General features: G+C 37.3%; 1 protein-coding gene across 1 annotated transcript; it reads left to right on the forward strand.

Moving 5' to 3' along the window:
- Positions 1 to 26,306, forward strand: LOC114892718 (desmocollin-1-like). The gene is given in 12 exon segments (XM_029217952.1): positions 1 to 63; positions 3,070 to 3,154; positions 4,695 to 4,897; positions 10,360 to 10,504; positions 11,887 to 12,047; positions 13,396 to 13,582; positions 13,585 to 13,654; positions 14,327 to 14,458; positions 21,271 to 21,313; positions 21,315 to 21,480; positions 21,811 to 22,053; positions 26,224 to 26,306. Coding segments are annotated over 12 exon segments (1,581 nt in total).
- The last annotated feature ends 537 nt before the right edge of the window (positions 26,307 to 26,843 follow it).

Here is a 26,843-nt window from a genome sequence, read left to right on the forward strand (position 1 = left end):
ATGGCTGGGGCCTCCACTGCCCCAGGGAGCATCTTCTCTAAGCAGCTCCTTTTCTCTTTTCTGGTGAGTAACAAGCAAAGGATTAGGGAGTTCAAGCATGTTACTGTGCGTTTCCCTCCTTTAGTCTGGGCTTGAAAGAGAGTAGGGTGGTAGTGGAAGGCAGCGAAGGCAGACTGGGAGAACAAAAACAGATCTGAGAAAAATTCAAGGAAGAGTTGAGAGACTTGTGACCCGGGATGGCAGGTGTTTGGTTTGCTCTTCAAGTTTCCACTGCCAACCTGTTGGTTTTTCAAGGGAATCCCCTGTTCAGTCTTGCTGTGGTGTTTTTCTAAGGAGTGATGGAATGAATTCACTCCTCAGCCATTTGACCCAGGAGGTTCTGAGGTTTGCTTTTGCTACTGGTAAATAAGCTGTACTTATTTAACATACTTAGCTCCACTGAGCTGCTAGAAGAGGAAAAGGATTCTGGGTGGAGAGGTGAAATATCCAGGACTTTCTTAATTTTACCCAGGAAGGGCTAAAAGAAGGGCAGAGCTCTTAGTTCAAGCAAGGTGTTTAACTTGAAAAAAAATAATAAAGAAAAATGTGACAGTCTTGAAAAAATACAGAATCTTGGCTTCCACTTAGGTTTTTAATAACTTTGTAACTGTGTACTTCATTCCCTGGTATTAAGAATGAAAACATTGGGACTTCCCTGGTGGCGCAGTTGTTAAGAATCCGCCTGCCAATGCAGGGGACATGGGTTCAAGCCCTGGTCCAGGATGATCCCACGTGATGCAGAGCAACCAAGCCCGTGCACCACAACTACTTAGCCTGTGCTCTAGAGCCCACAAGCCACAACTACTGAAGCCTGTGTGCCTAGATCCTGTGGTCTACAACAAGAGAAGCCACCGCAATGAGAAGCCTGCACACCACAACAAAGAGTAGCCACTGCTAGCCACAACTAGAGAAAGCCCGCGTGCAGCAACGAAGACCCAATGCAGCCAAAAATAAGTAAATTTATAATAAAAACAAGTAATCATTATTTTTTAAAAAAAGGAATAAAAATATTATAAGTCAAGAAATAAGACTCATTTTTTATTTTCTTTTTTTTTTTTTTGCGGTACGCGGGCCTCTCACTGTTGTGGCCTCTCCCATTGCAGAGCACAGGCTCAGTGGCCATGGCTCACGGGCCTAGCTGCTCCACGGCATGTGGGATCTTCCTGGACCAGGGCACGAACCCGCGTCCCCTGTATCGGCAGGCAGACTCTCAACCACTGCGCCACCAGGGAAGCCCAAGACTCATTTTTTAAAAAGTGGTTATTTAAAGCGGAATACAAATGCAACTTTAAATTCCAGTTTTTAGTATTATCTGCCTGAGTTATTGTAAAATTACAGACTGTTTAAATAGGCTGACACCATATAGCCAATAAACTTGGGTTGAGTTAGAAAAGAAATATACATCCATAATATGGCTGATGGTTTTCTTTCCTTCTCCCAAATAGTGGGTCCCATAACTCTAGAAATATGTCCTCAGAGAAAAATTGGTTATAAAATTGACCTATCTGTTCTAGCTCTATTTTTTTAATTGCATCTTAATTAGTATCTGTATTGGTCAAGACTGGTTTTTTTCTTAATCTTTTCTTTTTTAATTTATTTATTTTATTTATTTATTTTTGGTTGCATCAAGTCTTCGTTGCTGCACGCAGGCTTTCCCTAGTTGTGGCGAGTGGGGGCTAGTCTTTGCTGCGGGGCGCAGGCTTCTCATTGCAGTGGCTTCTCTTGTTGCGGACACAGGTTCTAGGCACGTGGGCTTCAGTAGTTGTGGCACGTGGGCTCAGTAGTTGTGGCTCTCGGGTTCAGTAGTTGTGGCTCTCAGGTTCTAGAGCACAGGCTCAGTAGTTGTGGCACACAAGCTTAGTTGCTCCGCGGCATGTGGGATCTTCCCGGACCAGAGCTCGAACCCGTGTCCCCTGCATTGGCAGGCGTATTCTTAACCACTGCGCCACCAAGGAAGCCCTGTCCTAGCTCTGTTTTATATTTAAATAATAACGAAACTGTCATTTGGAAAAACAGTAGAAGAAGCAAATAAACAGAAAATGCCAAGAAAAATAAGTAAAATAGGTTTTGAACTTACATTCACTTTTAAACTGATAGCTTTTCTCTTATTTTTCAGATAGTCTCTGTCTTCTTTCCTTGAGTTAGGTATATAGCTTTTTAAAGCAATATTTGTGTCTTGAATTTAATTAAAAATCTTTACCCTGGGGCTTCCCTGGTGGCACAGTGGTTGAGAGTCCGCCTGCCGATGCATGGGACACGGGTTCGTGCCCCGGTCCGGGAAGATCCCGCATACCGCGGAGCGGCTGGGCCCGTGAACCATGGCCGCTGAGCCTGCGCATCCAGAGCCTGTGCTCCGCAGCGGGAGAGGTCACAACAGTGAGAGGCCCTCATACAGTAAAAAAAAAAAAAAAAAAAAAAATCTTTACCCAGTTGAAGTCTACTCTCTAAATTTTGAAAGGTATTTCTTTTTAGACTAGTTTTGTGAATGATATCATTTAGACTTTGAAGTTTATGCAAAGACAGTCCAAGGAGTAATTTGAGATCAGTGAATATTTATGGACGTTGGTCTTCAGGCGGTTAAAAATATCCTCGAATATTTTCTCGATTTAACTACAGGTCAAATTGCTTGGGGCTGTGAAAATGATGATTTGTGTACAAATATGTGATTATTGTATTCCAGAGTTAAGTACTTTCTTCATGCTAAGAAATCAGAATGACATTTACAAATGGTCTTAGAGATGATAAACTCTATATAGAGTCAATGGTTTGTAACACATTTTCTTGAAAGGATGCAATAGAATTCTGGTTCTAAGAACTCTATTCATTTTAATTTTTTTATTGATACTAAATGACTGTTGTGTCCCTAAAGCCACTTTCTTTGCTGTTTCCTTTTAAAATGAATACAAAAAATATTGAGGGATTGGAAGATTAATTTGTTTCTGAGTTGACAATACTTTTATCAATAAGACAAAACTGTAATGCGAAAGTTTGTGATCAAATGTAATTACTGATTTTTTTCCTTCTTTTGAGGTTTTAATATTATTTTGCAGTGCTTGTCAGAATATTTCTCTTCAAGTTCCTTCTTATCTTCAGGCTGAAGCACTTGTAGGCAAAGGTGAGAAACCATGTTACGAATTTCGTAGTTTTAACTACTACATTTAGCTTCCAGCTGCTCTTGTAAAGTTTGGGATAAAAGCCATATGGTAGCTACTTGCATTAAAATTCGACATGAAATGAAAGATAAACTACTTGTTTTTTGGTAGTGGTTAGAAACAAAGTACCAAGTTAGCTGTACACTTTTCTTGCCAGAAAAATTAGCAAACATCAGAGGACTAAATTATCTTAGTTTAGTACAAAAAAAGAGAGGCACCAAAACCAGAAACATGTTTTAGTTTCCTATGACTGATCTGCTTCCAACATTCTTTACTTGATTACACATAAAACAGATGTGTCAAAATTGAAATGTCCCAAAATAAAATTTATGCTTGAGTTTGATTACAACGACCAAGTACCCATCAAGAATTTATGTGATCTATTTCACAGAATAGCTTCAGAAAGTCAAATAAAAATTTAAGTAGTCTTACTGTCACAGCCATACCTGAGGCATGGGTTGGTTGTTCTGAGTCCAGGGGTAACATTCATTTCATCAGTGTTTTTCATTAGCCTTAAGTTTACATCGAGAAAAACACACTTTGTATACAGAAGTGGTATACTTCTATATACTTTGCCCAGTGCTTTGAGGTTTTGAATTAATCCCTTATATCTTTTTTTTTTTTTTTAATTATTATTTTTGGCTGTGTTGGGTCTTCGTTTCTGTGCGAGGGCTTTCTCCAGTTGTGGCGAGCGGGCGCCACTCTTCATCGTGGTGTGCGGGCCTCTCACCGTCGCAGCCTTTCGTTGCAGACCACAGGTTCCAGATGCGCGGGCTCAGTAGTTGTGGCTCACGGGCCCAGTTGACATGTGGGCATGTCAACTGGGCATGTGGGATCCTCCCAGACCAGGGCTCAAACCCGTGTCCCCTGCATTGGCAGACAGACTCTCAACCACTGCACCACCAGGGAAGCCCCTCCTTATATCTTTTAAAAGCACTTAAATGGTACACAGTCTATACTCTAAAGACACATAGTAAATATAGTAAATATATTAAATATGAATCAGTAAAGGAAATATTTTGATACAACCACTAAGCATTATTAAGCTTGGGGTTTATTAAGCCTCCAAAAGGTTTTATGGAATTAGTACTTGCAGTATTACTGAGAAATATTACTTAAGTATAGACCAGTTTTCTTATTTTTTGCAAGATAGTTTTAACTATCACAGATTATTGCAAACAAGTTCAAAATCTGACATCATACAGTTTACTACATATAATAGAAAACAACACATTTGTACATATACACGAGTTAAAGTGGAAACAATAAATCCAGTGACATTAAAAATATTTAAATGATGAAAGCAGTGGAAACGGTGACTCCATCAATTTAATTACTTAATTTTTATGGCCTCTAAGTTTTAGAATAGTAATTATTCCACACATTCCAAGCGTAACCTCCCCCTTTTTGCTTCTCATGCACTAACTGGAGGTTGTCATTCCTGTAAAACTTGTTCTATTCTTGTTTCACTTTACAAATTACAGTGAAATTTCTTCCCTGCAGTGAATCTGAAGGAGTGTTTCCAGTCGGCCAGCCTAATTCAGTCAAGTGATCCTGACTTCAGAATTCTAGAAGATGGCTCCACTTACGCAACACATAACCTCGTTTTGTCTTCTGAAAAGAAGAGTTTTTCCATTTTGCTTTCAGACACTCAGAGACAGGAACAGAAGGAGATAGAAATTGTACTGGAAGCAGGAGGAAGGAAGGTATATTAGGCAAGACTTAAGCACAATAATCTTCTCACAAGGGCCCTTCATCTCACCTATTTCCTTCTGTGCTAAAATTATTGCTCTTGAATGCTCACTTGTTTGTCTATTCCACTTATAATTAACATACATAAAGACTAGACGGTTTTAAGGAATAATAGGGCTATTTACAACTGGTGTAAAAATGAACAACGCAGTAGCCAGGGAGCAAAGTCAGAATATCAGATGTTTTCAGGTGTGGCAATAAGAACGACCTACCTGCAGAACAAGGCAAGGTGGGTCAGTGAAGATTGATGCTGGCTGGAGATGTGGTGCTCCACCCTGAGTGGCTTTCTCCCAAGTAACTATGGATTTGAGTCTCTCTTTAAAGAGGAGATGAGACCATCTACAGTTAATTCCCATCTTAACAGAACATTCTATGAGGTCCCTCTCCTCAGAGAATGCAGTAGGGCCAGTCCACCGGATTAGTTTGAACGTTCTGACTCTAAGCTCGTCTTCTTGCAGTGAGTGGTGGTAACCAGAGAGTGGGAAGGGAGAAGGTTACTGGATTCACGTAAACCTCACTTTAAGCAAACTCTGCACAATGAGTCTGGTCTTATGAGATGATTTATTAATAAGGGATTCGATTTATAAGAGACTTTCCCAGCTAAATTTGTTTTGATTACAAGAAGTCTTCATCAAATTTAGAATATGCTTACATATTACATGTACTTAACATTTGTTATACATTTAGAATAAGGCTTACAAAATATTATTTTATGTCCAAATTGTAAAGAGTCTCCATATCACATAAAATAAAATATGCTGGAACACACGCTGACCTGTGTGTCTTTATATAGGTATACAAGTGCTTTGCACAGTAGCTAGTATTTTAACAAATTTTCATCGTCCCACTTCTAGTGGAATAAAATCAATTCTTTAATATTTGTTAGTGGATTATCTCTTTTTAGGCGGGTCAATATTTCTCAAGATAGCATCTTTCACCAAAACCCTATAAAGTTCTGGTTGGTTAAGTGACAAGTGATTAAATCAGGAAATAGGTGAAACTGGTTCTTACTACGTGTGTGTGTGTGTGTGTGTGTGTGTGTCCTATTAATAAAAAACAGAACTTATGAAAAACAGAAATTGTTTGGGCATTATCCATGATATTGTTATATACAATCGTTACTTATTTTCTTCACGTTACTATGTATGTGAAAATCATAGTATCTAGAATGACAAGCAATGCTATATTTCTTCACTTTAAACATTTTGACCTTTTTATCAAAAAGCCAAATAAATAATTGATAAATATGTATATTTACATACACGCGCATGTAAATATATAAGTTTCTGCTGCTTTTATAGCTTCTTCATAGGAAGAAAAGCTCTAACACTAGCAGTCATTCTTGTGGAGAAATAAAAAGCTGCCTACTCTGTACGTTGTGATGTACACTTCATTTCTTATTCTGCTGATAACATACTGTTTATGGATTTTTGAGGTCTTTAGCTGCTTCTCACTGGTCAATCTGCTGTCTCTTTTGGCTTCTTATTAAGATCATTGCAAGAGGGAAGGGAAAGAGAATAGTTTATAATTTAGATAAGTTACTGGGAATTCTCTGGCGGTCCAGTGGTTAGGACTCTGCACTTTCGCTGCTGAGGGGATATATATGGTCAGGGAACTAATCCCAAGAGCCATATGGTGTGGCCTAAAATAAAATAAAATGAAATAAAACAAAATAAAAAAAGTTACTTCACTATTTTTTGACATCTTTTAAAGGACAAAGGAATAAAATAGTTTGGAATTTTTGCCCAAAGTTGGCCTTTTGAGTAATTTTCCTTCAGAATTACTTGTGTTTCTCTAGTTTCCATTAACATGCTTAAGATTGAATTGACATTAATAAGAAACACCAACTGCAAATCAACAAAATTCATAAAGTATAACAACCAGATGTAAACATGGTGCAAGTTGTAAAATCTCTTGAGACAATGTGGAATAGAAGCCTTCTCTGTCAACGTAGAGGTTAAAATTAAAATAGTATGTCTTTGCTTTTCTGTCAAATCAGTTTCATTTACTGTTTTTTACTGGAAAGCTTATTTCTCTGGAAATTAGTGGATCTTCAGTATCTGCCACTTTTGCTTTTAGTCTTGGACAAGTCACAACTTCAAGAATCTGTTTTCTTCTTTGTGTTATGGGCTGCTAATTGTTGTCTTATCTACCTCAGAGCTGTTGTGATCATTAAATGCCATAATGCTGGCAAAATCACCATATAAACAGTAAAGCTCTCTAAAAATATTCTAATGGCAGAGATCAAATAATGCACATATTCCAGAATTTTGTCCTCAAGACTGGGGCTTTTGATGGGATTTTCCAATTCTTTGCTTTTATCTAACCTATTTGAATGTTAAGTGTTAATAAATTATTGTTGTTCGAAATAATTAGATTTCCTTGATTATTGGGAACAGGGTCTAATTCAATACATATCATTACTGTTCTCCCATTTGCTCTATTGCCCCATGTTGTATTGTTTAATTTTGGCGGGTAAAGATTTTTCTGGATGAGTCACACCATTATTGCAGTTGAAGGAATTTGTTTTAAACCATTCAATGCATCTAGTCTTTTAGGAATTTATATAAGGCCCTTTTGCAAGTTCTTTAAAGAAGAGTTGTATAAGAAGTGAATTTTCTTCAATAATTCCAAGTTATTTTATGAAAGAAAGCAGCTGCAAACACTCTTCCTCTTTGAATTTTGAGGAGAGTCTGTACCTTTTATAAGTTTATAGGGAAAAATCAGCTCAATCTGGTCCCTTCTTACCTATCCAGCCAGAGCCTTACTATCTTGTAACATATGATTTCTTTTCCAGACACACAAGTCTATCCATTGTCTTTAAATTCATGTTGCTAGTTACATTCTGTACACACTCAGCTTTGGTGTCACTGCTCTCTCCCTTCCTCTGCCCAGTCTACACTCAATACCCCTCTCTACAAGGGTAAATTCAAGCCCCAACTTCTGTTGACAACTGTTTACACATTCTCAAAGATGAGAGCAATTACAGAGATAAAGGCAAATTATAGGGCAAAAGGGCTAAAAGAGATGAGGTTCTTCAAGCTACAGAAGAATTCAAGGGGGAAATATCACAATAGTAGACACAAGAAATTTAAATAATACTCTTCTAACTTAGCTAAAAATATGACTAATTCTACTAAAGTATAGTATTCTATTTATAGGTATTGTAACAATATTTAAATATATTATTATTGCTTTTCATATAGAATAATGGGAACTAGACTGCAAAACCATTAGTTGTACTGAGCTTTCTGAAACTGCTGCTTTAGTGACTAATTATGAAAATATTTATAATTAGTTCCTTTATCATATGAATATTAGTGGATTCTCCTAGGGATCCAGGCTGTGGTTTAAAGTCTGGCTGCATTTCTAGTTTAAATCATCTTTACAATAATTTTTTGAATTTTTATTTATTTTGGAGATGCTCAGCACATTAATAGTAAAAAATCAAACTAGTACCTGAAATAGTACCAGAAACAAAATCACTACATCTGGAAATCAGTGGAACGTGGAATAATGATATTTATTTGTAGTTGAGCATCAGGACCTATTTTAAACTACAAGTGATTATACAGCGAGAAGTAGATGATCATTTCCATTGAAGAGAAAAACTAGCAAGAATTAGTGTAAATTACAGCAGGATGGACTTAGGTTAGATAGGGAGATGTTTTAATACCAACGTGATGAAGTAGAAGAATTCATTACAAGTGGTCCCATAGAATATTTACAACAGTTTTTACAGAGGGCAAACTTAAGGGGTGGTTTATTTTTCCTAAGAAAAAAAAGATGGATGGAATTGAATGCAACAAGCTATTTATTGGTGAATTACCCAATGTAAGGCACTGTGTTAGGTGTTTCAGTCACACAAACATCCGAAGTCTCAGGCTTCACCCCTGAGGACAATTGGAAACTAATAGGGACATAAAACAATTACATAGTTTTCTCTAGCCAAAACTCTCAAAATGACAGCAGTTAAAGAAAGAAAAAATTACATCAAATATGAGGGGAGAGGGAGAGATTGATAGGAAGGCTGAATAGTGTGGTGGTAGTGGTGATGGTGGTGGTGGTGAAGTGGTGACAATACACTCCTGTATCCCTGAGTGCAGAATTTATTAAGATACAGGGATCAGACTGACAGAAATCAAAGTGTAAGTTTTATTACTGAAAAAGCCCAGCTGGAGGTTGTTTGGGGAAAAGTGAAAAAGGGAACAGAGAGGACATGAATGGTTATTTCAAAACCTTCTGTCCTAGAGATTGGAGTGGAAATTTCTTCCCCTCCAGGTTAACATGTGAAGATGAAATGTTTCCTTTCCACACAACAGTGAGGATTTTGTGTTACTCTGGTAGGTGATAGGAAGATCACTGAAAAGTCTGATTAGCTAATATCATGATTAAAATTGTGCTTTGTGGAAATGAATCTGACCCCTGAGGGCTACATAGTTGGGAGAAGGTCAGTTAGGACAACTGTAGGAAAGTTGGTAGGACATGTGTGTAGGATACAATATGAAAGTTGATAGGATACATTTGGAGTCACATGAGGATAATGGCATTGAGAATAGAAAAGAGAAGTGAATGACAGAGACACAGAAATGCTGTAATCTCTAGAACCTGGCAACTGACTAATATAAGGCTAAAGAGGGGGAGGAGTTAGATACCTAAGACTTTAATCCTGGTTCATTTTAGAAAATGGTTAAGGTAGGGAAATCAGGAAGGCTAGTTGTGGTGAAGAACTGAGTTAACACAGACTTCACTTTGGGCAGGTTTAGTTGTTCCTGTCAGTGAAGAAAATCTGTTTAACTCAACCATTTACCAGAAAACTTCAGAAATATTTTGATGGTATTTAAAGAAAAAGGGCATTAAATCCTCACATTTGGGACCAAGATATATCATTTTGAGATAGAGTTTGGAATATATATATATATATATGATTTTATTAGCATTTTTACTACACAAGAAATACATGTTACTGATAGAAAAATGAGAAAATACAGGTAGAGAAAAGAACACAATTGAGTCACCCAGAAATAGTTGATATTTATATGTGTATATAAATCTAACAATAACTGGAATCATATTTTGTATAAACTTTAGAAAAAAATACTTGTTATTAGCATGACTAGGGGAAGTCTACATGCATTCTAACAAGGAGAACTGCATGCAGTTAATTCAGGGAACAGAGTAGCCTCCTTCAGCTGGACTGCATGGTACTTGGTGAGAGAATAATGAGAAAGGATTGAAGCCATAGGGCAGGCATAGTCTGTGCTGCTGTGTTGTCTCTCTGTTGCATAAGTTCTTAGTTACATAGGCTTTTGCCAATGATTTTTTAAAATATTACATATTTCCCCAACCGCTAGGTTTAATTTTGTGCCTAATTTGTTATTCAAGAATTAGCTGATAGTGTTTGTCTACCTTTCAGATCTACGCCTATGCAACTACTGTGGACGGTTATGCACCTGAGTACACACTCCCCTTACTATTCAAAGTTGAAGATGATAACGATAATGCCTCATATTTTGAAGACAAAGTGACTGTCTTTAGTGTGCCTGAGAATTGCCAAACCGGTAAGTTCACATCTTAGGAAAAACATGAGAATTTTGCTTCAGTTGAATTCATTAATGTTTTAGGCACAGTTACGCAAAACATTTTTAAATGCTTGACTTTCATGGATATTCTACATAAAACTTTGTAGCCTTATAAGATCATAGGCTCTTCAAAGGCAAACCTTTTTGTGCTCATTTTCTAGGCACATGTAGAAAACAGCTGATAGACAAAGTTACTAGCTTTGTTAGATTAATCCACAATGACAGACAAAGGCTGTTTATATTTTCTATTTTGATCATGTACATATGTGTCCCAGATGTATTTATAAAGCAATAGAGCATTTGAATCTTTATAAAGTCGCAATACATTTTCAAGGACCCAGAAATAGATTATGGTATGGAAATACTGATCTGGCTTATAACAACGTAAGCATTTCTTTTTTTTTTTTTTTTTTTTTTTTTGCGGTACGCGGGCCTCTTACTGCTGTGGCCTCTCCCGTTGCGGAGCACAGGCTCCGGACGCTCAGGCTCAGCGGCCATGGCTCACGGGCCCAGCCGCTCCAAGGTATGTAGGATCTTCTTGGACCGGGGCACGAACCCGCGTCCCCTGCATCAGTAGGCGGACTCCCAACCACTGCGCCAGCAGGGAAGTCCTGCATTTCTTTACTTAGCTTATTTCCCAAACAAACTGAAAAAATTTAAAACTGGTTTGATGCTCTCATCAGCCAAGATTGTGGCCTCATCAAACCAAAGGGCATAGCAAGTCTAGTTCATTCTCAAAAATCGCAAGATATGTTCTTAGTTTCTATGTGCATATTTAATATTATTTTGTGTGCATATTTAATATTATTTTCCCACAGTAAATGGTTTGCTAAAGTAACATTGCCAATAATCTGATTTCTGAGCCATAAAGCTTGTCCAAATGATATTCAGACTGTTGCATAATGTTTGTCTTGTATGTATTAACAATTCAGCACATTTATTAAAATATAAAAGCATAAAACCTTTGTTATCATATGCAAAGCTGTGCTTTTCCTTTAACACTATCAAGTGGGGTATTAAAGAAACAAGATATACAGAGAAGGTCCCATCAAAAAATGGCCCATGAACTGGATTGAGAGGAAGAATTTGAGAACCTCTGCTACCATCGGTGGGGTGGATGTTCTCACATATGCAGAACACAAATTATGTTATCCACAGTAGCCACCTAATTGAAGTTTCCAGGTTAGGAGAACTTGGAGTTGTGGGAGAGCATTTAGATACTTCTCCACTTATCTGTAAAATCAGTCAACTTGTGGGTTTTTTGGGAGAATATGCCACAGCAATGCCTTGATTTTATTTTTGTTTGTAATTCAATTATATCGCTATTTTAAGTTGTTGACAGTATTGGATTTATTTAACAGGAACTTCAGTGGGAAAAGTGACTGACATAGACCTCGATGAACCTGATACTCTACATACTTGTCTGAAATATAAAATCTTACAGCAAATTCCAGACAATCCAAAGCATTTCTCCGTACATCCAGACATCATCACCACAACTACACGTTTACTGGATAGAGAAGTAATGAATTGCTTAATTAATTTCTCAGTCACTAAACTATGTGTAAACTGATCATGAACTCCCAAAGAAGTTACAGTAAGTATTTTCTTAGAAGTGATATGCATAAATTTTGCGTTCCTTATAAAATTTTTAGAAACTGTCCTTTAATTATAATATTGCTTATTTTTCCTTTCTCTTTTTAAATTTCTTTAAAAAATATTTTTGGACTTTTTTCTAGATTTCTTTCTTTCTTTTTTTGTTATTTTGATAGATTTTAGTCTCTAATCATTTATTGTTTGGGGATTCTTTCTAGTTACTCAGTTCATGAACTAACAAATCCGTATATAATATACTTTGAAAAGGTGCTGCTAGATAATATAATTATATCTTTTGACTCAGATACTCAGAGTAACTGCTCCATTATAGCCAGATCTCATGTCCTAGTAGTCTTATCACCGAACCAAGCTCAGGCCCGCTCGCCCGCTGGCAATAAAGCCAATCTACTGACACCAGGTTGTAGTGAAGGAAAGTGCAGCTTTATTGTAAAGGTGCCAATACAAGGAGAACAGGTGGCTTGTGCTCAAAAACTCCAAACTCCCCTAAGGATTTTAGCAAACCATTTGTAAAGGCAAGGTGAGGGAGGGGCATCCCAGAGTATGTGATCAGCTCCTGCACAATTCTCTGATTGGTTGATGGTGAGGTAACAGGGTGGTGTCATAGGGGTTAACATTATCAGTCCTTAGGCCTGTGGGCTATGAGCTCATGGTCATCAAGTAGTTAACATTTTCCATTTGGTGGGGGCTTTTCACATCTTTAAAACAACTCAGGAAGTGTGCATCAGATACTATTATCTAGGTACTACAGAAAGGAGCTAAAGCAGAGTATATGGGGGAGAAGTCTGCCCTGGGAAGGCCCCATAGGGTCCTGCTTTGTTACAGTGTATCTAATTATTTTATATACTTAGCTTAGAGGGACTTTTGCTAATTTAGTTATCACTGTTATCCCATTTGATAATAATAAAATAATGAGAAATAGTCCATTTGAATTTATTTAAACACTTATTCTGTATTTCTATTAGTATTTAAACTTGTAATAATAAAAAAAATTGAAAGCAGGACCTTTCCAAAGGAAAGTGAGGAGAAAAATTTGTTGAATCTTAAAAATCAACAATTTTGCATTTGATAGTGTTTGTCATTATAGGAAGCTAATTATTCGTCGTTAATACATTAGCAAAAACTTTTGGTAACATTTTATACATAAAAATGATTTTCCCTTTCGTGCTAAAACTTGGAATCATAGTTATGTCTTCTATATATATGTATATATATAGAGAGAGAGAAAGACTCATTTTGGTATGTTTATCGAACAGTCATTGAACTATGAAGTACATCGCCAAATGGTTTTGCAAATTGGTGTACTTAACGAAGCACAATTCTCTAAAGCAGCAAACTCACAAACTCCTACTATGTGCATTACAACTGTCACTGTTAAAGTTAAAGACCATGATGAGGGCCCCGAATGCCAACCACCTGTAAAAGTTATTAAGAGTAAAGATGGCCTCCCGTGGGCACAACACTCCTTGGATACGAAGCAGTGGATCCGGACAGTAGCACTGCTGAGGGCTTAAGGTAATGTATTTTCAAAATTTCCTTCTTTTTAATTGTGATGATAATTGATTTCAAATTTGGGAACATTCTATGTATTATTAGGATGACAGATTTTGAGATTATGTCCACTGTTTGGTTTGAGTATTTACATTTGATTTCTAAAAACTAGGTATAAGAAGGTAAGCCATAAAAAGAAACGAAATTGAGCTATTTGTAATGAGGTGGATAGACCTACAGTCTGTCATACAGAATGAAGTAAGTCAGAAAGAGAAAGACAAATAGCGTATGCTAACACATATATATGGAATTTAAGAAAAAGAAAAATGTCATGAAGAACCTAGGGGTAAGACAGGAATAAAGACACAGACCTACTAGAGAATGGACTTGAGGATACGGGGAGGGGGAAGAGTGAGCTGTGACAAAGCGAGAGAGAGGCATGGACATATATACACTACCAAACGTAAGGTAGATAGCTAGTGGGAAGCAGCCGCATAGCACAGGGATATCAGCTGGGTGCTTTGTGACCACCTGGAGAGGTGGGATAGGGAGGGTGGGAGGGAGGAAGATGCAAGAGGGAAGAGATATGGGAACATATGTATATGTATAATGGATTCACTTTGTTATAAAGCAGAAACTAACACACCATTGTAAAGCAATTATACCCCAATAAAGATGTAAAAATAAAACAAACAGAGATGAAGATAACTGGTTTGAAATTAATGAATACACTGGTGACTTGAAAACTGTAAAAGTTCTAGACAGAAAATCAACATTTGTAAAAGACAGCCAATACAATGTTTCCGTGATTGCAATGGATGTAGGTGAGTGCAATTTTCTAGAAATAAAATATAAATATAGGACATATTTTAGGAAATCTTGGAGCTAAATTTAAATTTGTTTGTTTCCGGATCAAAATTTAATGCAAAAATGTTTGCATTATGATTGAGTAATTGCTTGGAAAACACCCAATTTAGGTCCCAGTGCATCACTAATGCAAAACTAGGAGGTGGTGAATGGCCCAAGTCCCAGTTTCGAGGTCCATATTATTTGACTTCTTCCATGGACATAGTGGCATCATCAAGGATCCCTATTTTTCTCAGGAGTACAGATTTAGATTATTCTGATTTGAACTTGCTGGAGGGATTCAGCCCACCTTCAACAGTTGGGTTCAGATAGATTTGTTCTCAGTCTCTCTTACTGGGGAATAAAACATTTATCCTATTTCCTAAATAAATGGTCAAACAATGATTTTTAATGTCTTTTGCTGAGGTTTGCAATCATTCTCCAAGGTTAATTCTAGAACCTGTTTTGTGAAGAAATGTCCTTCAAATGTCCTAATGTAGAGATCTCAAAACTCTTGAATATATCCTCCAAGCAGTAAATCATTTTTGAATATGAACCTTTGCAGTGTAAGCCCTGTCAGTTGGCTTCTCTTTTTGTAATGCAAGTGCCTGACTTAAGCTTTGATTGAAATCTCAAATAAACACATTGCTAACCACAGAACTAGATCAAGAGCCAGGCTGACCCCTACCCCATCTCCCCAGGCTCATTCGTTTTAGAGATCTTGGTTGATTTCAGTAACTCACCATTTGGGCTGCTGGTTTTATCTCTTCCTGTGCTTTAAATTCCTGCTCTTGTGTTTTAAATTAAGAGTGAGCCTGTGAAACCCAAGGCCCCAGCCTCCACCTCAATAAAAGAAGAATCCCAGGTGTCACTCCCCTTGCCCCACCCCGTCCATTCCCCACAAATTTACAATTGCTCTGTGGCCCCAAGTGTGCCATGTAATTTCCAGGACTTGTAAGTAATAAACCTTTTTTTTTTTCAATGTTTCCTGATCATTATTACTTAGGGCATCTTGCAATCATAAGAGGAACCATAAGGGCCAGTTCAGCTACAACCTTCGTTATTGATAGGCTGAGACCAGTCCATAACCACTCCCATATATTTACTAGCGTGTTTATTTATACACATATACTACTATGCTAATGTATATATCATAAAAATAGATATTAAAAGAAGATGATAAAAAATATAAATAGAAGTTACAATATGGCATTCCACCACACCAATTACACACTCACTCATTTGGGGTAAATTTCCATTGATGATAAAGGTGAATGAACTTGGGCTTTTCTGACAGAGCCTATGTTTTTGACTATCTGCTTAATCCAAGATGGTTTCCATTATTTTTATGGTTAGCATGTTTTTATACACTAGATGTTCAAAACAAACAAGTTGGAACGGCAATGTTGTGGTCTTTTTCTATAGAATCACTGAATTTCTTTAGAAGGAATGGGCGAGTGTATGAACAAACATATCAAATCTCACGGAAATAAACAAAAGTTGCAAGTAAGTCATGAAATGTTTCATGTTTATTCATTTTGCCCCTTGATATTTTGATAATAAGATAAAGACAGATGTTTTCTCATATATTATACCCATACTTTTTTCTATAGCTTTACACTAAAAGCCACATCTATGAAAAAAATAGATTCTCTGATGAGAGACAAAGGTTAAACTAATGAAGATACTGCTGCTTATGATTTATAGAGGAAGGGCAAGCCAGTTCATCTACATGTGTCCCATTCAGGTTTTTTCCTTACTTCCTCTCTCAGCCTTGGTCTATTCCTGTTACCCTGGGATGGAAATGGTCTGTTGCACATCATAATTAGTGAGATGACCAAGCAGTTTGAAAGAACTATGCCCATAAGCCAAAAATTTTTAGGTTTCAAAACCTGAAAGAAAACCTCAATTTGGATATTATTACTTAATCGTGTGCATATGATCTTCCTTTCCTCTTGATACCTCTCACACAATCTTTTAATGTAATTCTTTCAGTATAAGTACGAAAAAAATCTACTAAAGAATGGGAAAAACATTAACTGAGAAATATAGTTAACATTGCCACTCCTTTATAATCCTGGTGATTTGCTGCTTCTGTATAAGCAAAAGTGAAATCTGAATGGTTCAGGAGCACAATTATGATGTCAAACAAGGATTTATATTTACTCACTTATTCCACAAATGTTGATTGTCTTTTAAGTTTCAAGTACTAGGCCATGAAAATTAGGATTCATAAGACAAGGTCAAATTTTCACACAATATCAGTTGAGGGATTATTATGTTCTCATAACAGATTCCCTGGTATGAAAATTTTCCCCATCAAAGAATGTATACATATCATGAGAAGTGGAAATCAGTTAAAGAGTTGCCCACCCAGATTAAAGGGTAAAGGGAGGAAACTTCACAGAAATGCAGAAGCTTGGTGATAAAAAATGAAGTACTTTTTGGAGAGAAGGAAAATATGGAAAACAGAGATATAAGAAATTAACTTGGTCTTTTGGAGACAAAAGAATGTCTTTAGATACAGTGATCATAGCACAAAGAAATGAAATGTCAAATCTAAACTTTGTGAGTCTATGTCTCAGGCCCATGGATAACCTGGATGTGCTCAAGAAGTAAAGATAAGGGTGCTATAAATGTTAATGGAAGACCGTATGGTGTCATAAAGGATTTTGTTTATTTGAACTTTAATCCATTTAATATATGCTTCCAAAGGCCAAATATATAAGTAATTACTTATATTTCCAAATGAATGTTTAGTTTTGATGCTCATAAATATTTTATGATGATGATCTAGGTATTCCAGCTTTCTTAGAATCCAGTTTATTTCCTTGTATTTTTTGTGTCAATTTTTTTGTCAGTCAGGCTGGTTTCCCTGCTTTCACTCTAGAAAGCACCGTTTCATACACCCTCCACCTAGAATTAGACTGCCCCTCCTGTTTGAAATTCAGGTCCCTTTGCTTCTTCAAATGAATGGCAGTGACATCTTCTGTGGTAGCTCTCACTAGTCTTTGTTCAGCTTTCACGCGGGCGTTCTCTAGTTGGCAGCGAGTGGGAGCTACTCTTTGCTGTGGTGCACGAGCTTCTCATTGCGGTGGCTTCTTTTGTTGCGGAGCACGGGCTCTAGGTGTGCGGGCTTCAATAGTTGCGGCATGCAGCCTCAGTAGTTGTGGCACACGGGCTTAGCTGCTCCGCCCCATGTGGGATCCTCCCAGACCAGGGCTCGAACTCATGTCCCCTGCACTGGCAGGCGGACTCTTAACCACTGCACCACCAGGGAAGTCCCTGTTCAGTTCTTCTATGAACACCTTTTACGCCCTCCTTCCCTGGGAATAATATCGTAATTATCACAGGTGATGTGTCTTCTCTATAAAAGGGTGCTCTCATTGTTTCTCATGTACATTCTTTTCCTCTAGCTAGACTCTGAACTCATTTTCATACAAGGACCCTTATCATTGCTAAATATCTTTTCTACCAAGCATCTGGCAGAGATCTTGGCATGTTTGCTTTGTGTACGTACTGATATTTGTCATTCCTCTGTTGTTTGAGAGCCCTGTGAATCTCCAGGTCCATGTTGTGAATTTCACTACCAAAAGCTTTGCAAGTTCAGGTGCATAATAGGCACCTGGAACAATTAGTTTTAATGTATTATAGAAACTTGAGTTCAAAAGTTTACAAATGCTTTGTTATATTCGGCTGTAAGAAGAATTTTCTTAAAATAAATATTTCAGGGTTGTCATGTGGAAGAGGTAAACATTTTGTATATAGTCCAAAATCACCATGAAAAAATTGGAAATGATTAGGAGGTGTATTATAGCTTGATAAGAAAGAACCTGAAAACTTTCTAGTGGTTAATTAAAGAGTTCTGTACATGGAGTGGGCTGATTCATAACAGTGAACTTCTGCTTCCTGGAAACTTAAATAATGGGGAACGCTTGCATTTCAGAGTCCCTATTGTTGACATGTAAGTTTAGATTTTAGTTAACCCAAGATGTACTTTCTAGCTCCAAGATTATGACATTCCTTACTCACCGATACTTGGCATTTTCTTATGTGCTTAATTTAAAATAAGATTTAGAAGTAGACAAACATACACACTCAATTACCTTTTCACAATCTTCAACTATTATCAGTAACTACTTATTTTTTGCTCTATTTCCCAGAAGTAAGGAAAAAATTTGCAATCAGTCTTTTATGGTTTTAGAAGGCATCTAGGACTTTGTTTTCAGCTGTGGCTTTGACTACTATCCATTATAACAATTTCAAGTTTTCCTCTTTTTAACAACATGCTTAAAACAGACTGTGATGGAAAATAATCATTTATGTGATGAATGTTGGTTGATTTTTTTTTTTTTTGCTGCACTGCGGCATGCAGAATCTTAGTTCCCCAACCAGGGATCAAACCCGCGTCCCCTGCATTGGAAGCACGGACTCTTATTAACCACTGGACCTCCAGGGAAGTCCTCCTATTTCTTTATTAGATTTTTTTAAAGTGTGATTTCTATTGTTCCTTAAAGAGAAATAGTTCTCTGCTTAAATTTTAAAAAGTAAAATCAGAGTACACATGTTGACTCACAGGTAGTATCTGTAACTATTTTTTTTAATTAAAAAAATAAAAGCTTCTTTTTTCCCATTATTCACTTCTTTGTTAGGGTTTGAAGTTGTTACTTGTATTCAAATTTATTTACAAACTTATGGCAGTCCCAAATGTTTATATGCTATTGCAGATTTTTTTTAATAAAAGTTGTATCTCATTTTTTAATAAATTTATTTATTTTTGGCTGCGTTAGGTCTTCGTTGCTGTGTGAGGGCTTTCTCTAGTTGTGGCAAGTGGGGGCTACCATTGCAGTGGCTTCTCTTGCTGCAGAGCACGGGCTCCAGGCATGCGAGCTTCAGTCGTTGTGACACGTGGGCTCAGTAGTTGTGGCACCCAGGCTTAGTCGTTCCACAGCATGTAAGATCTTCCCAGACCAGGGCTTGAACCCGTGTCCCTTGAATTGGCAGGCGGATTCTTAATCACTGCACCACCAGGGAAGCCCGCTGTATCTCTCTTTAATTTCTAGATATTGTAAAACTTGTTCAGATAAAATAGGTATATGCTGCAGTTACCTTATGTAAGTGATTAATTTAAAAGTCACTTTGAATAAATTAATTTTTTAGTTATTCAACAGAAAAAGTTTCACTGAAATACACTATCCAATATGCCTTAATTGTTATTTCAACCTAAAAAGAAAAAACATATTACATTTACACATGATTTATGGTAGTCTTTATGATAAATTCAATATTTATGCACCAAAATTTAGACTAGCATTCAAAGCAAAAAAAGTGAGAAATTTCATCAGTTATTTTTCTGTTTATTTCAATTTTGAAAGCTTACTATTTATAGCAGTTTGTAATTTTATTACAAATTATAAAATTTGAATATGTTCTTTAAACTTCATTATCTCTTAAACACCAGTAATGGGCGTTATGTTAATTAAAAATATTTATTTAGACTTATGTGCAAAACATTAGGCCAATAATAGTGGAGAACTGGAGATGAGTAACAGTTCTTATTCTCTTTTTTTAAATAAATTTATTTTATTTGTTTATTTTTGGCTGTGTTGGCTCTTTGCTGCTGTGCACGGGCTTTCTCTAGTTGTGGCGAGCTGGGGCTACTCTTCGTTGCCGTGCGTGGGCTTCTTATTGCAGTGGCTTCTCTTGTTGCAGACCATGGGCTCTAGGCGCGTGGGCTTCAGTAGTTGTGGCTCATGGACTCAGTAGTTGTGGCTCATGGGCTCTAGAGCTCAGGCTCAGTAGTTGTGGCACATGGGCTTAGTTGCTCTGCGACTTGTGAGGTCTTCCCAGACCAGGGCTCGAACCCGTGTCCCCTGAATTGGCAGCCGGATTCTTAACCACTGTGCCACCAGGGAAGCCCAACAGTTCTTATTCTTAAAAGCAAATTGATTAAATGGGGGGGGGGGTGCAACTTTTTTACAGTTTATTCAATTAATTTTTTTACAAAGTCTAAAAATAGTAAGTGCATTATATTCAATGTGTTAGTATTAAGTTTTAAGTTAGCCAAGAAATACTGTGCCCAGATCACTAGGCACTCAAGATGAATACAACTTAGCCCTTAGGATGAACATGTTCACAGTTCAGTGCGTGAGCCAAAGATGAACCAAGGGTTCTGAGAAATTGAAGGAGAATGTGGCTACCATTGTCTGTAGAAGTCACAGCAGGTTTCATGCGGAGGTGATATTTGAATGGATTCTTAAAGGATAATAAGGTTTTGTCAGGCAGAGAAAAGAAACGTATTCCCAGCAGTGGCAATAGAATGTGCCAAAGCTGCACACAGGAAGGAGCACACCTACTGAGTTTGATGATCAGTTTTACAAAGTTTGAACAAAGAGTAGATGAAGAAAAAGCTCAGGAGAGGAAGTCAAGAAAGTGACTATGACCAAATGTAAAGTGTTTGTATTTGAAGCATGAATGTATGTTCTTCCTAAAGAAAGATGTAAGAAATCAATTTTCTTCTTAACTGGTTATTCCTTAGTGACATTACTTATAATCTCATACCTTTTAGTTTTAAAAAGCACCTCAAGATACCATCTGATACAGCTACCAATCTCCAAGGAAGAGTAATGTCACTATTTTGTACTGGTAGCAATGCTATTTGTGGTTCGGAAAGTATATGAAATTCCAGTTCAGACAACTAGTAGAAAGCAGATGTCAACTGTACATCATAGAGATTGTTGAAAATAGACTTTAAGTGAAGAAATATCCTATTTTTTGTTTTTCTTATATAACAGATCTTGCACTGGAACATTAGTAGTTCTTTTGGAAGATGATAATTGATCACTCACCACAAATTGGAAAAGAAGTGACAATTTGTTGGCATGATAAGGATTTTGCTGTTCTCAAACCTGTAGATCAAGATGGACCTGATAATGGGTCACCTTTTCAATTCATTCTCGATAATTGTGCCAGCAAACTTTGGACAATAGAGACATTAACGGATGGTATGTAGTTATGTTAAACCTTCTAATCAATAGGAACTTAAGATGGTGGTCCAGATTTTCACCTTAGTTCATTATAATAAATAAATATTAATTTTAGTAAATTATTTTATTGATCCCAGAAAAAGGATAATACCTTGTTTTTTAAAGCAATGAATGATATACTTACGTTTAGACTCTTGTTCTGAATACCTTTAAGAAAACATACAAATCCATTTTAATATAATATTTGAATAATATATTAAATATAGAATAATATAGGTAAGCATAGAGCAATGTCAGTTAATTTTCCTGGCTTTTCAAGAAATCAAAATCTGTCTTTTTTTCACATAGGTAAAACTGCCATTCTTCGTGAACTGAAAAATCTTGATTATAACTATTATTCTGTGCCTCTCCAAATAAAAGATAGACATGGCGTTTCTGCAGAACACATGTTATCAGTGAGAGTATGTGACTGTACAATTCCATCTGAATGTAGAATGACTACTAAAGTTCTGAGAGATGCAAGGCAATCAAATGCAATACTTGGAAGATGGGCTATTCTTGCCATGGTGTTGGGTTCTGCATTGTTGTCATGTAAGTATAATTATCTAGAATGTGTTAGCTGAAATGTTATCTAATATTTTTAAAAACATATGGCAGTTCTTTACATCAATGACATTTATAGCCTTTGATAAATGTGTCCTTTTAAAAATCTTGCGTGGGGCTTCCCTGGTGGCGCAGCGGTTGAGAGTCCGCCTGCCGATGCAGGGGACACGGGTTCGTGCCCCGGTCCAGGAGGATCCCACATGCCGCGGAGCGACTGGGCCCGTAAGCCATGGCCACTGAGCCTGCCCGTCTGCAGCCTGTGCTCCGCAACGGGAGAGGCCACAACAGTGAGAGGTCCACGTATCACAAAAAAATAAAAACCACACTTGATCTCAAATCCTTGCCACTACCAATAAAATAATAACCACTTTCAAATATATAGATAGAATAATTGTGTAAGAAATGTTATGTGCAAAGTATATTTATAATATGCATTTCATGTGGATAGATCAAATTATTTTAAAATCTTTACTTAAAAGTATTTTGATTGATAGGAATAAAATGCCCTTTATAAAATCAATCTATGGAGTTAGACGTTGTTTATTTACTAACTTTAGAGAAAAAAACAATTAAAAATAAGTGTGGCCTTCCTCCATATTTGGTCTGAGGATACATAAGATTTCAAATTTTTAAAAATTTAGTTGTCAGAGTGCAACAATGAATACCTGTAATTGTGGAGTGTTTTTATTTGTCCATGTTTAGGGACCATTAAATTCTATAACATGGAATTATTATTAAAAGGAAATTTCAAGGCTTCCTTTGAGATACCTGAAGTTTTACCTAGAATTCATACCAAAAATTCACATAGAATTATTTTCTGCCAGGTATAGTTCAAGAAAATCTAAAAGGAACCCTCTAATCCAAGGTGGAAATGAAAGAATTTTCTTATTTTGACTTTGTCTCTCTTAAAATATGTAGAAAGCTTAGGAATTAAGAGTGGATGACATTTATATGGTTCATTTACATAAAATTTAAAATCCAACTTCACAAAGACCTTTCGTCCATAGTAGGCGTTCTGTAAGAGAGCTAGGTTACTATTCTACATCCACCATATTTCTCACCTCTTTGAGATCCATAATGAAATTCTAAATCAGTGGTTCTTGAAGTGTGATTCCTGGACCAGAAGCATCAGCATCACCCGGGAATGTGCCAGAAAGGCTAATTCTTGGGTCTCTTCTCAGATCCACTGAATAAAAAACTCTGTGGGGGAGGCCTTGCAGGTGTTCCTAGTGTACAAGTTCACCTCTGTACTAGGTCTTTGCTACTCAGTGCTGTTCATAACACCTGACAGCAGGTGAAGAAAGTGGATTCAGGCCCCACCCCAGACCTAGTGAATCAGAATCTGCATTTCAACAAGCTGTCCCAGGAGATCCCTTTGTACATGAAATTTGACAAGCACTGTATAGATGATCCCTTGGTTAGAATCTGCAAAAACTAATAGATGAACAACACAATTAGCCAATTAGAGTGAGTACCCTGGTAGTCTCAGGCAGCAGGTCTACGGCTGCCAAGTGGTAAGGAAATTTGCCCCGTCTCACCTGGTGACCCCAATTCAAGGCCACATCTCTTCTGTCCACCCACACAGCAGAATCTCCCACCCTACTCTGTGTTCTTCTGTACTGAATAACTGTAACTGACTCTCTGTATACTTTGTACCTTATGGTTGCATATATTGGAGGGTATACAGTGGCACATAGGGTAACCAAATTTAGGTACCTGGCATACTCACTGCCACTTTACTTAGTGAATATATTTTGCCAACCCATAATTGAGGAAAAAAAAATCACATTTTGACATTATTTTTGGTCAGGGTCTATCCAACAAATTTACTAAATTATGTTTAAAAACCAACCTGAATAACCTGGATAGTTTAAGCAACGCACTCGCAGTATCCTGAGATCATTTTGGCAAATAGATGACTTGACGTATTCTTTTCTTACTGAGCCAGTTCATCACCATGTACGTTTTTAAGCTTTTATTTTTCTGGGTGTAGCTGACTTTGAATATCATAGGTGTGGCTAGGAAGCTGTCAGAACCAGTTGTGTTTTACTGAGTAACCATATTCTGTCACGATTATTTCTTTTCATTTCAGACTGGGAAATCAGGCAGAAGGAAATGAAGGCAAATTTTCAGAGTTATTTTAATCTTAATATTTTAATCTAATATTTATGTGTCATTAATATTAAATAGATAACAAATTATTAAAATTAAATATGAATTTCGTATTGATAGTTTAATATTAAATACACTTGAAGTTAAATATCAAGGGGACACTTGCCACTGACAAACACATGTCCCTTGATATTTTGTGACAGTTGTGACAGAGACTTCTGGTTGTTTACCAACTATCCCCTAACCTAACTATTTCTTAAAGATGGACCTTGATTTCATTCAGAATGGCTATGGGCCTCACAGTATTTCCCAATCCCTTGAACTAAGTGTGACGTGTCCTAGATTGTGGTCAACGAGAAGCAAGTGAATTGCTGTGTATGAAATTTCTGAGTAGGTGTTTTAAAGGAGCTGATTCAGCTGGAAGATGTTTTTACGTTTTTTTGTTTCGTTTTATTTTGTTTTTTGCATCCCTCAATTGAATTTCATGACTTCTAGAACACAGACGTGATGGCTGGTGCTCAAGCAGCCATATTATGATGCTTCAGATTGGAAACCATGAGCCATTTGTTGAGAATGGTGGAGCATCAAGATAGAAGGAGCCTAAATCACTTGTGACTTTGTGGAGCCTCCAAACCTGCCCTGGTCTTCCTGCCTCTGGACCTGTCCACTTGAGTGACTAAACCTTTCTGGGTTTACGCAATGAAATTTTAGATTTTCTGTTAAATGTAGCTAGTCTAATCTGATATAGGGAGAGAACAGACTGGATGGAAATAATTGTTTTACTTAAGTCATGATTCAATCAATCTGCCTTGGGAACTCATTTTTTTTTTGGCTAAGATATCAAAAATGGTTGTTCTTGAAGATACTTCTGTGTTCTCTAAACAGTCTCAAGGCAAAATGAAGTATTAATTAGTTAATGGAAGTCAAAAAGGTGTACCTTTTCTTCACTTGAAAATACTCTTTTCTGTTCTCCCTGAAGTCAGAAGCCTGACTTTGTCAGAAGGCATGGGTCTAGGAGTGAGGCAGTCTGGACTTTGCTATTAACCTTTTGTATGATCTTTAACAAGTCATTGAAGCTCATTTACTTCAATCCCCTCAACTATAAAAAGGATTTTATTTGTTGGTTTTATAAGCCAAACTGACGTTCTTCAATGCAGCGATTATGTTTCAGTCATCACTGTGCTCTCCCTTACACCTGTGCTTGACAAGAGTTTTTGTTTGTTTGTTTGCTTTGTGTGTGTCAATAGTATATATATATACATGGCATTTAGTATTTAATTGATGCATTAAATTAAAAGCTTCAATGAAAACATCTTCCCTAATTTTAAAACACACCTTTTAAGATTTAGCATACTATTTCCACTGCTTCAGTCTCTGTCCCTATAAATTGTGTGATCAAATGGATGTGTTCCCTTAAGTCTGAGGGATTCAATGTTTGGTTGCATTCTAATAGCTTGAGGCATGATCTCATTTTTCAGTTAATTAATATATAGGTAAATAAAAGCAAATACAAGTTATTTTCCTATTAATTAATCCAACAAATTACATCACAGTCTAAAATATTTCTTATGCCAATTCAACTAGACTTCAAAATGAGTAAAGGTGATTTTAACAAACACAGGAAGTTGAGGAGGTTTCAGCAGGTGACAAAGAAGACAATTTTATGGTTTTGCTGTATGACAAATGGTGATTCCACATGCCTATTAACTTAGTTGGAATTCTGCTCTTCCACATTAGAGGTTATATAAAAAGGTATTTTAAAAATGATCTCAGGGGCTTCCCTGGTGGCGCAGTGGTTGAGAGTCCGCCTGCCGATGCAGGGGACACGGGTTCGTGCCCTGGTCCGGGAAGATCCCACATGCTGCGGAGCGGCTGGGCCCATGAGCCATGGCCGCTGAGCCTGGGCGTCCGGAGCCTGTGCTCCGCAACGGGAGAGGCCACAACAGTGAGAGGCCTGTGTACCGCAAAAAAAAAAAAAAAAAAGATCTCAGGACTTGTATTAGACTACTTGGTAACAGAAATAAAGTGGCTTATTTATTTATTTAGACATCATGAACCACCTGATCCTGCCTGCTCAGGGCACATTGTCGCCCAGTAGCCAAAGCCAGAAACCTGGGCATCACCCTTGACTCTTCCCCCTCTGCCCTCCCCCATCCAACATCCCACATAGAACTACAACCAGTTCTCTCTACCTCTTAATTATCTCTTAACGTAATCAATTTCTTGTAAAGAATCAATTTCTTATAAAGTGGTTTAAATAGGCAAAAGTTCATTTTCACTAATGTAAAACAAGTTCAGAGTCTTGGACTTACAGGGGCTTCTTTATTTTTTTAAATTTTTTATTTTTTTCGGTACGCGGGCCTTTCACTGCCGTGGCCTCTCCCGTTGCAGAGCACAGGCTCCGGACGTGCAGGCTCAGTGGCCATGGCTCACGGGCCCAGCCACTCCGCGGCATGTGGGATCCTCCCAGACCGGGACATGAACCCATGTCCCCTGCATCGGCAGGCGGACTCTCAACCACTCGCCACCAGGGAAGCCCTACAGGGGCTTCTTAATATCATCAATGTCCCAGGAGCCTTCACTTTTTCTGCTCAACCATCCTTTGTACAAATTGCTTCACAATCACAAGATGGCTCATGCAACTCCAGCTATCACGTCTGAGTCTG

This window comes from Monodon monoceros, unplaced genomic scaffold, assembly GCF_005190385.1.
Source record: "Monodon monoceros isolate NGI ecotype Baffin Bay Population unplaced genomic scaffold, NGI_Narwhal_1 Super_Scaffold_1, whole genome shotgun sequence".
NCBI classification, from domain to species: Eukaryota; Metazoa; Chordata; class Mammalia; order Artiodactyla; family Monodontidae; genus Monodon; species Monodon monoceros.